The sequence below is a fragment of the Cyprinodon tularosa genome, unplaced genomic scaffold (genome assembly GCF_016077235.1).
Source record: "Cyprinodon tularosa strain WSP-4 unplaced genomic scaffold, ASM1607723v1 ctg801, whole genome shotgun sequence".
NCBI classification, from domain to species: domain Eukaryota; kingdom Metazoa; phylum Chordata; class Actinopteri; order Cyprinodontiformes; family Cyprinodontidae; genus Cyprinodon; species Cyprinodon tularosa.
The window spans coordinates 402,463-417,349 of record NW_024039565.1 but is presented as its reverse complement, the minus strand read 5'-3'; the positions used below and the strand labels follow the sequence as shown (position 1 = coordinate 417,349).

Sequence of the window (14,887 nt, the reverse complement as noted above, 5' to 3'; positions counted from 1 at the left end):
TGGAGGACATAGGGACCCCTTTTTCATCATTCTATCTCTATTCTCCCACTCTGCAGAATCTGTTAGTTCAATCTCTAACGTTCTGCTCTCTCTGCTTTTCCTCATAGTAGCTTCATCTGGCACCCGGTTACGCCGATCGGAGGTCACTAAAACAGGTAGTTGGTTCCACAGGAGAGGAGCCTGAGAACTAAAAGATCTGCCTCCCATTCTACTTTTAGAAATTCTAGGAACCACTAGTAAACCTGCAGATTGAGAGCGAAGTTCTCTGTTAGGAACATAAGGAACAATCAGATATCTGATATAAGATGGAGCTTGGCCATTTAAGGCTTTATATGTGAGAAGGAGGATTTTAAATTCTATTCTGGATTTAACAGGAAGCCAATGAAGAGAAGCCAGGATAGGAGAGATATGATCTCTCTTTTTCATTTTCATCAGAACTCTGGCTGCAGCATTTTGGATCAGCTGAAGGCTTTTAACTACAGTTTGTGGACTTCCTGATAGTAAAGAATTACAATAGTCCAGCCTTGAAGTAACAAATACATGGACTAGTTTCTCAGCATCACCCCTGGACAGGAGATTGCTCATTTTTGCAATGTTCCTCAGATGAAAGAAGGAAATTCTAGAAACCTCTTTGATCTGGGATTTAAATGACAGGTCCTGATCAAAAATAACACCAAGATTTTTTACTTTATTATCTGAAATCAGTTTAATCCCATCCAAATGAAGTGACTGGCTAATCAGTTTCTTTTTCAGAGACTCTGGTCCAAAGACTATAACTTCTGTTTTGTCTGCATTCAGAAGCAGAAAGTTAAGAGTCATCCAGGTTTTTATGTCTAATAAACATGAATAACAATCTTACTGTATTTAACCTTATCCTTAGCCAGTAGTTTCAGGTAGGATTTGATGTCGCCCGTTCTGGCCCCCGGCAAACATCTGACTATGGTCCCTGGTGTCTCTAAATGTTCTGAGACTTACAATGCTCTCACAAATTATTGTACATTTTCAGTTCTTCAAGCTTCACACGTTGCCTTTTTTCTATAATAGAGTAATAACAAAACACTGGAACTCTACAGGGCTACTTCTTTGACACAAACTATGAGTGTGACCTGAGTGAGAGCCACAGGCAATGCAGGGCAAAAGGCAATTACTTTCTAGCCTGTGCCAGGTTCCTCCATCTCCTGGTATTACTGAACCCTCTATATGTCATTTTACAGCAGTGACAGGAAAAGGCAGAAAAGGTGCCGCCCGCCCACCTCTGTTATGACTGAACCCACGGTGGGTGAGCGGCTCCCTCTGGGCTGTAATGAGCAGGCAGACCCATGCCTCTCCTTCCTTTCACTCTAATACATCTCAGCCACCTCAACTGTCTCACTGATGCCGAATTCAGCCTAATTTCCATCAGGCTACTGAGTGAGCCCCCATTGTGAGGACTGCACACTCAGCAGAGAGGATGAGGGACGAAGCCCTCTGTTGAATGAAGTGTTTGCTACCGAGTGAAGACAAGAAAATAGCGGTGAATGAAGTGAGTTTTCTGGTTTCTGCATAAAGGAAGGAAAGTCCAAGAATCACAACAAAAGGATGACATTTATCAGTGAACCTTCACAACAAATATTTGCATATCTGCATAGAAAGTGCCTTCTGTGACTCCAAATATGCAGACACAGCATATCGTCTGCACCATTTTCTTCCTTCTTCACACAAATAGGCTTCCCAGGGAATATTTTTCCTGCTAGGCCATCCATCTGCAGACGTTCACTCCCGCGAATAAGATGCTGCATTTATCTCTGCTTTGTCAAAGGAAAGAACAACCTAAGTGATCTCACAGGACGACTCAATCGCAGCAATTTCCCAGCATATGCGGAGTCACCTTTCTTCACAGAAGCTGTCTTCCCTAATCATTGAGAAAACATGGCAAAGCCACAACAGACAATCGTTTTTATTGGGATTTTAGCTATAGTCTTTTCAGAGATATTTCCACTGCCGGCAATTCTGCACAATCATTTTTAAAAAAAAAAGGTTTAAGATTTCAATTCTATTCAGTTTATCTCTATAGCTGCTATTCACATCATCATCTCAGGTCACTTTCCAGTTCACCAGATCATCCAGTCAGATTGATTCAAAGTTTTCTATCTAAGGAAAACCAGCTGATTGCATCGACTCATTGACTCTTCAGCAATCCCTCACACTAAGCATGCTTGTAGCGACAGTGGAGAGGAAAAACTCCCTTTGAACAGGAAGAAACCTCCAGCAGAACCAGGCTCAGTGTGAGCGGCCATCTGCTGAGGCCCACTGGGGTTCAAGGAGACAGAAGCAGACATAGAAAAAGAAGCATAGATATAAAAGGCAAAGATCATTTCAATAAAACTGAAACAACTGAACAGAATATTGTGATAATATGCTTGGAAGCATAATTAATTGAACTTTATTGATTTCACATTGAAGACAGTTTCTTTGCTGCTATAGGCTTAGACTTCTGGAGGACATAGGGACCCCTATTGAAGTTTGGGTTGCCGACCCCTGCCCTAAACTAACAGAATAAACACGGAGAAAATTTATTTTACCCCCTGTACACTACGCCATGCAAAATTCTCCCACGAATGGAAAATCGGACCAAAAAGGCCATAAAACCATACAGTGTAGGCCCGGCTTCATTGTCCGATGACCCATGCTTTAATGTTTAGTCTTTATTGTGGACATGTGCAGTAACAGGGACGTCTGGCTTGTTCCTGTTTGGCTGTGACTCCATCCTGGAGAGAAATATCAGCTGTGCTGCTGCCATCAACACCTTTGTTTCTAGATGTTGGAGCTTGGCCTGTTTTCCAGTGTAGTCCTGTTTCTCTGACTGTGACTAACTGGATGTGCTCTCTTCATCCTCTGACATGGGAGCTGGCTCGGAGCTCGTCTGCCTGGCTGTGTGTTTCCTGGACGGGGCCGCCTGTGGAGCTGGTTGACAGTTGCCTTTTGTATCTATGCTTCTTTTTCTATGTCTGCTTCTGTCTCCTTGAACCCCAGTGGGCCTCAGCAGATGGCCGCTCACACTGAGCCTGGTTCTGCTGGAGGTTTCTTCCTGTTCAAAGGGAGTTTTTCCTCTCCACTGTCGCTACAAGTATGCTTAGTGTGAGGGATTGCATTCGTGTCTGAGTGATCTGGTGAACTGTAAAGTGCCTTGACATGACGTGTTGTGAATTGGTGCTATAGAAATAAACTGAATTGAATTTGCTGTTCTATAGTTGAAGCGCAACTGTTCTTTGGGTTTATCTAATAAGTAATCTCAAATCTAGTTTGTGGCTTTAACAAAAAAGTGAAAAATTGTACGAATATATTTGCAAGTATGTGCAGGATTTCAGCTTATAGAATTTACTGTGAGCTCTATGTCTCTATAGACAGTTTGTTCAACATGGTCACTACTGTCTAGCTGCCGTATCCCTGCGCTGTCCAAGAAATATAAAACCCAACTTTGGGCTTAATCATTCCCACAGTGGCCAATTACAGCTGCTCTGTGTAACCAGTAACTCTCAATGGTATTCAGAAAAGCCGGGTACACTGGTCAACATCAGATATCCACAGACACACCGACAGATGAGCATGTGTGCTCTTTGCAGAGGGGAAAGGATCCAGAGGATGGGAAACAAAAACTCATTTATTTTACCAAAATGTACATAAATTAGTGTGTGCAGCAGCAGGGAGAGAACATAAGGCCTCCTATACAGCAGAACCGACGTCAGACGGCAGCAGGGATGACAGGAGCCACTGCTGGGTGTCCTCATGTTGCCAACATGCAGGAAAATAAATTGGACTTGAACATATTAGAGGAATAACCTTCAAACGGCAGCATCACTGAACGCCTGCGCAAAAGGAAGCAACCTGAGTAGGATTATATATGGCAAGATTATCTTTGCAGGACGTTCCTTTTTTATGCTCAACATTTAGGTAACATATTTATAAGTTTATAAAAAAAAAATAAGAAGAATTTTGGGTTTTGCTTGTTGTGGTGCAGGAGTATTTTACTAAATGCTTTGGGTTTTTGAATCACAAAAGAAAGGTCCCTTTGCTAGTTGGTACGATAACAAAAACGCTAAATACAAAAGATTAATTAGCATTTTTACGACCAATTTTATTCTTTCATAAACAAACTATTTCAACCTGGAGAGAAAAACATAGAGAAAAGCTGCAATTAGAAAAGTTTTATTGACGTAAATGAAATAAGCTCTCTGGCGCTCGGGCCCCGGCAGAAGACTTTGATTCTGTGAATCAACATTCGCTCGGATGATATTAATGCTCTGACTTTTGCACCCTGTTGATAAAAATAGACGCTACCACAGCTCATCCATCCCTGCTGCAAGCAGACTCCACAATGCCACGCTGCAACCAGAACAACTGCTGCAGTTATTATTTAATACCCTGTGCAATAAACTGTTTCTCTATATCTGACACCCAGTGCAGAAGCTTTGAATACAAATATCTATCTCTATAAATACCCATGTAAATATCCTGTGCAATAACCCTGTATAATAATCCTACTATAAAAAATGAATCAAGGTTTTTGGGATAATAGGGCGGCGGCCTAGCGCCCTCTATTGGCCAGCAGACACTGCTTGGCAAAAACTTGTATTAAAGTGTTCAGCAGCACACCTAGTGGTGAAAATATGCTAACTACTCCTATCATAACCCATGAAATAAGGTGACTATATATACCATATATTACATATATTTACTGTGGAAAAATATTATTATTAAAACAGGGCTTTTTTTGTTGTTGATTGTACGGCTTTCTTTATTCTATATAACAAACAAACAAAGCAGAGACACACACTGATGAGCTCTGCGCAGTAATCTGTCAAAAATGGACTCGATCCATATTTCTGACAGACGGAAGACGGACGCTGTCTGTCACGTTCCCATGGAGCCACCTGGAATTCCCGAGCTGACTAAATATGAGGCGAAACGGAGGAATCAAACATGATGGAATGTGCTTAAAAATGAGGGATAACACTCGCAGGAAGGGCGACAGCGCAGACTTTCTGCAGCATGCCCAATGACGCTGTGGGCGAGCTGGTCCAGGTAGATCAACAAGTATACTGAACATTTATGTCTCTTATAACAAGAAAAGCCTGAAAAGCTTTGAGGTCACGCTGATGGGAATTCGATCAAATTAACACATCAATATTTTTTAAGATCTTCTTTTTTTTTAAGATCTTCACATTTTTTTTTTATTTGAAAGTTTTTTTTTCAATAATCAGAAACATATTGTGTCATAACTGATGTAGATTTCATAAAATAAAAAAAAACACCAAACAGATAAAAAAACCAAACACAGTCTTACCCTTGAAGCTCTTTAACAGACATGGAGATCTTTAGATTGTGTCCCAGAACATGGAGGGCAGTCAGGATGTCGGCCCACTGGACCATTTCCCCCAGAGGTCCTCCCTTCAGAACCTTTGGGCTGAAAACGTCTCCTGATTCCTCTGTCAGGAACCCCACATGAATCAGGATCTGGGAAGGAGAGAAACACGTTATGATGAGAGGAATCTAAATAAAGGGTTGTGGAAAATAAGCACAAAAACCTCCAGAACATTTACCTGCATATATAATACAGTCTACTCTAATATAATGGGAAATTAAGTATTTATTACTTATCAAATGTTTTATTATATTGAACATCAAAACTTGCACAGCAGTATTAACATATATATGTTTGAATTGATAGGGCTGTTGTCACAAATGTTAATACTAGTCAGGATGAATGTTAACTTTTACTCTTAAAAGATGGCAGATGTTATAGAGATTGTCTTTCTTTCCATTTTCTAGCAAATTGGAAGGAGTGAAAGAAACAAACAAAGAATAAACAAATCAATACATAGTTTTAAGAGTACCAGACAAAACAAACTGATGAAGAAATGCAGATCCAGGAATAAGGGGAGAAAAATATGGATTTATGTTCTTTATGACATTTTTCTATATTCTATCTGAACCTGTGAAATATAATGAAATTCAAAACTGTTCCAGATTGCAAAGAAACCCTTTTTTTTATTTTTATACCAAGAAAAAGACACAAAAACAAAATGTAAAGCCGATGCTCCAACATTAGGGGTGTTAAATGAGGCTGTATTTGAATCAAAATCAGAATTTTCTTTTTAATTAAGCAATAATTTACCAAAGAGTTTCAAAACTAATTCATCATCAATCATACAGCGTCGGCATTTCTCTGTAGATTAAAAAAAACCTATTTTAGCTTCCTCTAAATCAAATGGTTTCCTCAAGGCTTTGAAGGGTTACTAGTGCTAGAGATCATATCTCTCCTATCCTGGCTTCTCTTCATTGGCTTCCTGTTAAATCCAGAATAGAATTTAAAATCCTCCTTCTCACATATAAAGCCTTAAATGGCCAAGCTCCATCTGATATCAGAGATCTGATTGTTCCTGATGTTCCTAACAGAGCACTTCGCTCTCAATCTGCAGGTTTACTAGTGGTTCCTAGAATTTCTAAAAGTAGAATGGGAGGCAGATCTTTTAGTTCTCAGGCTCCTCTCCTGTGGAACCAACTACCTGTTTTAGTCTGTGAGGCAGACACCCTGTCTACTTTTAAGGCTAGGCTTAAAACTTTCCTTTCTGATAAAGCTTCTAGTTAGAGTGGCTCAGGTTATCCTGAGCTATCTCTATAGTTCTGCTGCTATAGGCTTAGACTGCTGGAGGACATAGGGACCCCTTTTTCATCATTCTGCTTCATTCTATCTCTATTCTCCCAAATGATATTTCACCAAAATGTCGTGACTTTGGAGTGATGGATACCAATTCCTTTGTCTAAAATGTAGCAATGTTTAAAAAGTGACCCTGAAAGTAATCTGTTGTCTGACAGTTCAGTGGGTATGCCATTATATGTCAAGAGCAAAGACAAGCACTCCACAGTGCACTTACAGTCTTCAAGTGTGATAGGTTGTAATTTGGAAAGAGGCTTTTGCAGTTCCTTCTGCTTTCTTCACAAACAGGGACATCAGAACAAAAACAGGTATTTTTCTCCTCTTCCGGTTCGTGTCTCTTCGTGGCGGTGCTTTGACCTCTGGAACCTCTCAATCCTCGTCTGGTTTCTCCATCTAAAAGCTTTGTCTACATCAATCATCTATTCTTTTCCATCCACTGGTCAGACTCAGACTTCCATAGTCAAAGTGTCGTATTCATTATGCAACTACTTCATAAAGCAGGGACTCTTTCAGGAGGAACGATATATCTCTGCCTCCGACAGTAATTAATCATTGATCCTTAACCTAATCACATTTATTAATGTCACAAACGTCTGCTGTGGGGCGCTGATGGGACCCGTGGGGGGAGCAGGTGGAGGGACTATGGTGTTGGGATGTCTTAATGATGATTGGGGATTTTGTGGGGTTGCAGTACTCTAAGTGCCAAAGTACAAGGGTTTAAATTTGGAATCTGGCCTGATGTGTTTGTGTAGGTATGTATATGTTCATTTACAGGTATGCATGTATACACATATATATATACATATATATATATATATATATATATATATATATATATATATATATATATATATATATATATATACATATATATATATATATACACTCACCGGCCACTTTATTAGGTACACCTGTCCACCTGCTCGTTAACACTTAATTTCTAAGCAGCCAATCACGTGGCAGTAACTCAGTGCATTTAGGCATGTAGACATGGTCAAGACAATCTCCTGCAGTTCAAACCGAGCATCAGTAGGGGGAAGAAAGGTGATTTGAGTGACTTTGAACGTGGCATGATTGTTGGTGCCAGAAGGGCTGGTCTGAGTATTTCAGAAACTGCTGATCTTCTGGTATTTTGACGCACAACCATCTCTAGGGTTTACAGAGAATGGTCCGAAAAAGAAAAAACATCCAGTGAGCGGCAGTTCTGTGGGCGGAAATGCCTTGTTGATGCCAGAGGTCAGAGGAGAATGGCCAGACTGGTTGGAGCTGATAGAAGGGCAACAGTGACTCAAATAACCACCCGTTACAACCAAGGTGGGCAGAAGAGCATCTCTGAACGCACAGTACGTCGAACTTTGAGGCAGATGGGCTACAGCAGCAGAAGACCACACCGGGTGCCACTCCTTTCAGCTAAGAACAGGAAACTGAGGCTAGAATTTGCACAAGCTCATGGAAATTGGACAATAGAAGATTGGAAAAACGTTGCCTGGTCTGATGAGTCTGGATTTCTGCTGCGACATTCGGATGGTAGGGTCAGAATTTGGCGTCTACAACATGAAAGCATGGATCCATCCTGCCTTGTATCAACGGTTCGGGCTGGTGGTGGTGGTGTCATGGTGTGGGGAATATTTTCTTGGCACTCTTTGGGCCCCTTGGTACCAATTGAGCATCGTTGCAAAGCCACAGCCTATCTGAGTATTGTTGCTGACCATGTCCATCCCTTTATGACCACAATGGACCCAACTTCTGATGGCTACTTTCAGCAGGATAATGCGCCATGTCATAAAGCTGGAATCATCTCAGACTGGTTTCTTGAACATGACAATGAGTTCACTGTACTCAAATGGCCTCCACAGTCACCAGATCTCAATCCAATAGAGCATCTTTGGGATGTGGTGGAACGGGAGATTCGCATCATGGATGTGCAGCTGACAAATCTGCGGCAACTGTGTGATGCCATCATGTCAATATGGACCAAACTCCCTGAGGAATGCTTCCAGCACCTTGTTGAATCTATGCCACCAAGAATTGAGGCAGTTCTGAAGGCAAAAGGGGGTCCAACCCGTTACTAGCATGGGGTACCTAATAAAGTGGCCGGTGAGTGTATATATATATATATATATATATATATATATATATATATATACATATATATATATATATATATATATATATATAAGTGCTGTCAATCGATTAAATTTTTTTAATCGCGATTAATCGCATCAATGCCTGAGTTAACTCGCGATTAATCGCATTTTAATTGTAAATTTTTTTTCTGATTGAAAATCTTTTTAATACTCTCGATGACATACAAAAAATACATACAGGCTAGGTTTGTGCCAATGTTCTTTTTTTTAAATGAAAACAGGTCACAGATACTGATTTATGCCATAGAAACATATGGCAAGAAGATGGGGAGGCATGTAGCAAAAAATAACAAATATGTAGCCAAAAAAAAGGCCCTGAAAACAGACTGATGTAAAAGACAGTCTTTACAGTTAATACAGTCTTTTGAACAAAGACAAGCATTTTACCCTACTGCTACAAAATGTAGTACAGTTAACATTAGAGGTTAATTAACCAAGATAATAATGAACAATTTTCAATCAATACATCAAAATCAATAGACCGACATCACTAGATGGAGGTAGTCTATGCTCTAGAAAGTTACTTTTCAGACTCTTAACAAAAATGAGAACACACACACACCCACCCACCCACACACACACAGACACACCCACACACACACACACACAAGCGATACCGACCTGTGGCGTACACAGACAGCAAGAGTGCCGTAGCAGATTCCATTTCACCTCAGTAATCTGTTTTCTCAGCGTATTTCAGGTTGCTACTAGTTACCAGACACTCAACTTGTTTGTTGGTGGTGGGGCTTAAAGAAAAGGCACTAGCGCTACCGAGTGTATGAGCGTCTTTTTCCTTTGAGGAGCTCCGCTCTAGAAGCCTATGAGAAATGCATAGACTGGGGGAAAATAGCCCCGCCTTCCCGCAGGCTGCAGCGGGATGTACTTGGAAAATTGTACCATAAAACCACATAGCGTTAATCTCACGTTAAAAAAATTATCGCCGTTAAAATGGCCTTGCGTTAACGCGATAATAACGCGATAATTTTGACAGCACTAGTATATATATACATACATATATATATATATATATATATATATATATATATATATATATATATATATATATATATATATATATATATATGTATTAGGGATGGAACGGTTTATAAAAACCGTCCGAACCGTTCGGTTCGACTGTCTCAGTTCGGTTCGCGTGTGTTTCGTTCGGTTCATGCGCGGCTCCTTTTTCTCATAGGCGAAGCGTTTACACTCCAGAGCAGAAGGTGGCGGTACTGCGACCAAAGCCAACCACCAGTAGTAAACAAGAAGAAGAAGACGAAGCGAAGCAGCGTAGCCGGGTGTAGCAGAAAACAATCAATTGTTGTGGAGAATTGTGTGGGTATGGCGAGTGGGAAAGAACAGGAGTTGGAAGACGCGCCAGCAGCACTTTATAGGTCTGCTGTATGGGACCACTTTGCATTTAGAGTGACCTACGATGACGGCGGAAAGAAAGCTGTGGATAAAAGTGCAACAGTGTGCAAGCATTGTGCAACACGTTTTGTTTATGCTAACAGCAACACGACCAACATGTCAGGCTAACCCCGAAATCCCTCATACTCCGTCAGCGCTCCGCCCCGCTGCGCTCCAGACCGGCTGCTCAAAGCAAAGCCTACAGCCTCCACTGTGGCTTCGTCCGCTCTGAGTTCCTTGGAGATCGTAGAGGGCATGCGCCAGATGATTAAATTCAAAGCAGCAGAACATGCGGAAATGATCCAGGGTTTCCGCGGATCATTTAAAATAATTACATTTCATAAATTTTTTTGGATTTTTTCATTAATTTTTACAATTTTTAATAATTTTTTTATTTTTCAGTGTAACAATAAGCATATACCGAACCGAAAACCGTGACCACGAAACTGTGAACCGAACCGAGGATTTATATATATATATATATATATATATATATATATATATATATATATATATATATATATATATATATATATATATATATAAATATATATATATATATGTCAAAGTCTTGCTTTGTTAGTTCCTGTTTTTCTTGGTTTTCCATTTGTTGTCCTCTGCTGCCCTCTTGTGTCCTCTTTCCCTTGCTCTGTTTTCTGCTCTGCCCTCACCTGTTTTCAATCCCCTCGTTAGCCCTCTCTTTGTCTCTGTCCCCTTTAAAAGCCCTCCCTCTTCAGTTCCTTTTTGCTGGATCCTCGTCTAATATCTGTCTGCTTTCCTCGTCTCTCCCTGGCTCTTAGAATTTTGGTTTACTCCTGATGTCTCCTTGGTTCTGGTGCGTTTGTTATTTTCTGTTGGATTTTGATTCCTGCCTCAGTTCCTGTGAACCTTAATAAACCCACTTAAATTCACCTCTGCCTACTGGCCTCTGCATTTGGGTCCTCCAACCAACACCGTTTCATGACAATATATATTTTGTGTGAATATTGAACAAAAAACCAGTTTAACAGAAAGATTACTCTACTTTAAGTAAATTTATGTTCAATTAGAGGGAGAGGCTGTATGAATAATAAGTTTCACGTCATCATTTCAGACCATTTCCATGAATCATTGTCATTTCTCTGGCTGTACAGGTGCTGGTCATAAAATTAGAATATCATGAAAAAGTAGATTGATTTCAGTAATTCCATTTAAAAAGTGAAACTTGTATATTATATTCATACATTACATACAAACTCATATATTTCAGATGTTTATTTGGTTTAATTTTGATGATTACAAATGACAACAAATGAAAATCTCAAATTCATCATATCAGAAAATTAGAATATTACTGAAGACCAATAAAAACAAAGGATTTATAGAAATGTTGGCCAACTGAAAAGTATGAACATGAAAAGTATGAGCATGTACAGCACTCAGTATTTAGTTGGGCCTCCTTTGGCCTGTATTACTGCAGCAATGCGGCGTGGCATGGAGTCGATCAGTCTGTGGCACTGCTCAGGTGTTATGATAGCCCAGGTTGCTCTAATAGTGGCTTTTAGCTCTTCTGAATTGTTGGGTCTGGTGTATTGCATCTTCTTCTTCACAATACCCCATAGATTTTCTATGGGGTTAAGGTCAGGAGAGTTTGCTGGCCAATTAAGAACAGGGATACCATGGTCCTTCAACCAGGTACTGGTAGCTTTGGCACTGTGTGCAGGTGCCAAGTCCTGTTGGAAAATGAAATCTGCATCTCCAAAAAGTTGGTCAGCTGCAGGAAGCATGAAGTGCTCTAAAACTTCCTGGTATGTGGCTGCGTTGACCCTGGACCTCAGAAAACACAATGGACCAACACCAGCAGATGACATGGCACCCCAAACCATCACTGACTGTGGAAACTTTACACTGGACTTCAAGCAACGTGGATGAAGTGCCTCTCTTCTTTTCCTCCAGACTCTGGGACCTTGATTTCCAAAGGAAATGCAAAATTTACTTTCATCAGAGAACATGACTTTGGACCACTCACCAGCAGTCCAGTCCTGTTTCTCTTTAGCCCAGGCAAGACGCTTCTGACGCTGTCTGTGGTTCAAGAGTGGCTTGACACAAGGAATGCGACAGCAGAAACCCATGTCTTTCATACGTCTGTGTGTGGTGGTTCTTGAAGCACTCACTCCAGCTGCAGTCCACTCTTTGTGAATCTCCCCCACAGTTTTGAATGGGTTTTGTTTCACAATCCTCTCCAGGGTGCGGTTATCTCTCTTGCTTGTACACTTTTTTCGACCACATCTTTTCCTTCCCTTCGCCTCTCTATTAATGTGCTTGGACACTGAGCTCTGTGAACAGCCAGCCTCTTTAGCGATGACCTTTTGTGTCTTGCCCTCCTTGTGCAAGGTGTCGATGGTCGTCTTTTGGACAACTGTCAAGTCAGCAGTCTTCCCCATGATTGTGTAGCCTATAGAACTAGACTGAAAGACCATTTAAAGGCTTTTGCAGGTGGTTTGAGTTAATTAGCTGATTAGAGTGTGGCACCAGGGGCCATCAATTTTGAACCTTTTCACAATATTCTAATTTTCTGATATGATGAATTTGAGATTTTCATTTGTTGTCATTTGTAATCATCAAAATTAAACAAAATAAACATCTGAAATATATGAGTTTGTATGTAATGTATGAATATAATATACAAGTTTCACTTTTTAAATGGAATTACTGAAATCAATCTACTTTCTCATGATATTCTAATTTTATGACCAGCACCTGTATATACCAACAGGTTTATCAGGTGGACGGTTTGGTTTCTATTCATGTTCAGGTGAATTTAGAATGTTTGGAAATTGCTGTTTAGTTTGGTTGAAGTTTCTTGACCATTTTTGTGTGTATTTGATTTATTTATTGTTCTTTGTCAAATTGTGTCTGAAATTGTCTGAAAATTCCTATTCATTTATTCATTCATTCATATGTTATAGTGTTATTGGATTGACAGATAAGCACACAGTTGTACATTTATATTGTCCTACATTTACTACGGCAGCCCAAATGAACAAATTCCCTCCAAGGTTTCCGTGTTTTTAGCTCCATTCATCCTTCTTTCAGTTTCTGCAAAAACTTTTTCCCCAGAGCTTAGTTTGACCTCCACTGGAAAATATTGCAGTTTTATTTGCTAATTAGGCGACCAGTGGTGTCAGACGGCTGCAGCAAGTTTTATGTTGGGATTTCAGAGTAAATGGAGATGAAAACAACCACATTTCATGCTTTTTAAGCTTTTCATTTTAAAGTAACATCTGTTTAACGGTGCGTCCTTTTCCTTTCTGTCGACAAGCATCACTTTAAATCGTTCCATCAGCTAAAAATCTGATTAAATGTTTCAGTTTTAGTTTAGAAAATCTTAGAAAAAAGGCAGTGAGTGTTTTCAGCTAAATGATGCTGATAGAAACTACATTTGCTTAAAGGCCATTTCAGCAAGTGTGACTATTGTAACTTGAGTAACTATTTTTTTTAACTTCTACTCCTTACATTTAAAAATTATTTTTTTCCGTTTTGTTTCATTTAAGCTCGTTTTCTCTCGTTTGTTTCATTCAGACTATTCATTTCTTTGTGGTTGGACTCGGTGCTGCCCCAACTTGTTGTTCACCACATATAGAAAAAAATAGTTTTTCAAGATGATGCAAAGTTTAATGTGAAACTGTTACCATTAGTTATAAAACTAAGAACATTAAGTCTGATGCAACATTCACACCTTTGAGCAGCAAAACAGCGCCTGCCGCGTCATTTTTTATGCTTGTACATATTAAGGTCCGATGCGCCTCCAGAGCATCATTGATGCTCCTCAAGTGCGTCCAGTAAAATGTTTCCTGATGCAAGAATCTTAACCCCACACTGCTCCCCAGGCGCTGAACAATGGCAGCCCACTGCTCCCCAAGGGAGGGGTTAAATGCAAAGGTAAATACTCCATTGTGAGATCAATAAAGTTCAGTTATTATTATTCTGTCCTTAACATTTTTCCCTGCATTACTTGTACTTTTATACTTTAAAAAGTTTTTAAAAAATTTTAATTTTACACTTTTACTTGAGTAAAATGCTAAAGTTGATCCTCTTACTTCTACAAAAGTGTTTTTAAACAGCAGGATTTATAAAACTCCTGGCGTAAAAAAAAATACTTTACTCTAACTTCTGTGTTTTGGTTTTATTGGGGTCCATTCAGAGGGCCCCCTGCCTGCCTGTGCCTAGGGCCCCAGATGTCCTAAATCCGCCCCTGGTCCCAGCATATAAGAGATCAAACAAACACGCTTTATTTTTATGCTATTTAGAAAGTTATATTACTATTGTTCTAAAAAAAACCTCCTTTACCAGCATCCGACCCTATTTATGTAACATGAAAGCATTTTCTATTCTGCCTTCCATAGTTCGTTTAAATGACTTTGAGGATTAGAAATGATTAAAGTTCCAAACTCTTTAAAAGGAAAATTGTAGAAAATGAAGATTAATTCCCTTGAATCCCCAGTGAATTATCTCTTGGGAAAAAAATCCCCCATCATGGACTTCAGTGCACAGCTCATTACACTTGCTCCATCTGCCAGAACCGATACCCACTGCAACATATTCTGATCAGTCCCAAATGAAACTTAAACATTTATAGGAATTATCTCGATAA

General features: G+C 39.8%; 1 protein-coding gene across 5 annotated transcripts in view; it reads right to left on the bottom strand.

Annotated features, from left to right (window-relative positions):
* The window catches only part of LOC119774231 (alpha-1,6-mannosylglycoprotein 6-beta-N-acetylglucosaminyltransferase B-like), a 226,576-nt gene that overhangs the window by 70,054 nt on the left and 141,635 nt on the right, over positions 1-14,887 (bottom strand). For all 5 annotated transcript variants that reach the window (XM_038271639.1, XM_038271640.1, XM_038271642.1 and 2 more), the window contains one exon: positions 5,324-5,493. In XM_038271639.1, coding sequence (XP_038127567.1) covers positions 5,324-5,493 — 170 coding nt within the window. The remainder of the gene's footprint in view (positions 1-5,323; positions 5,494-14,887) is intronic.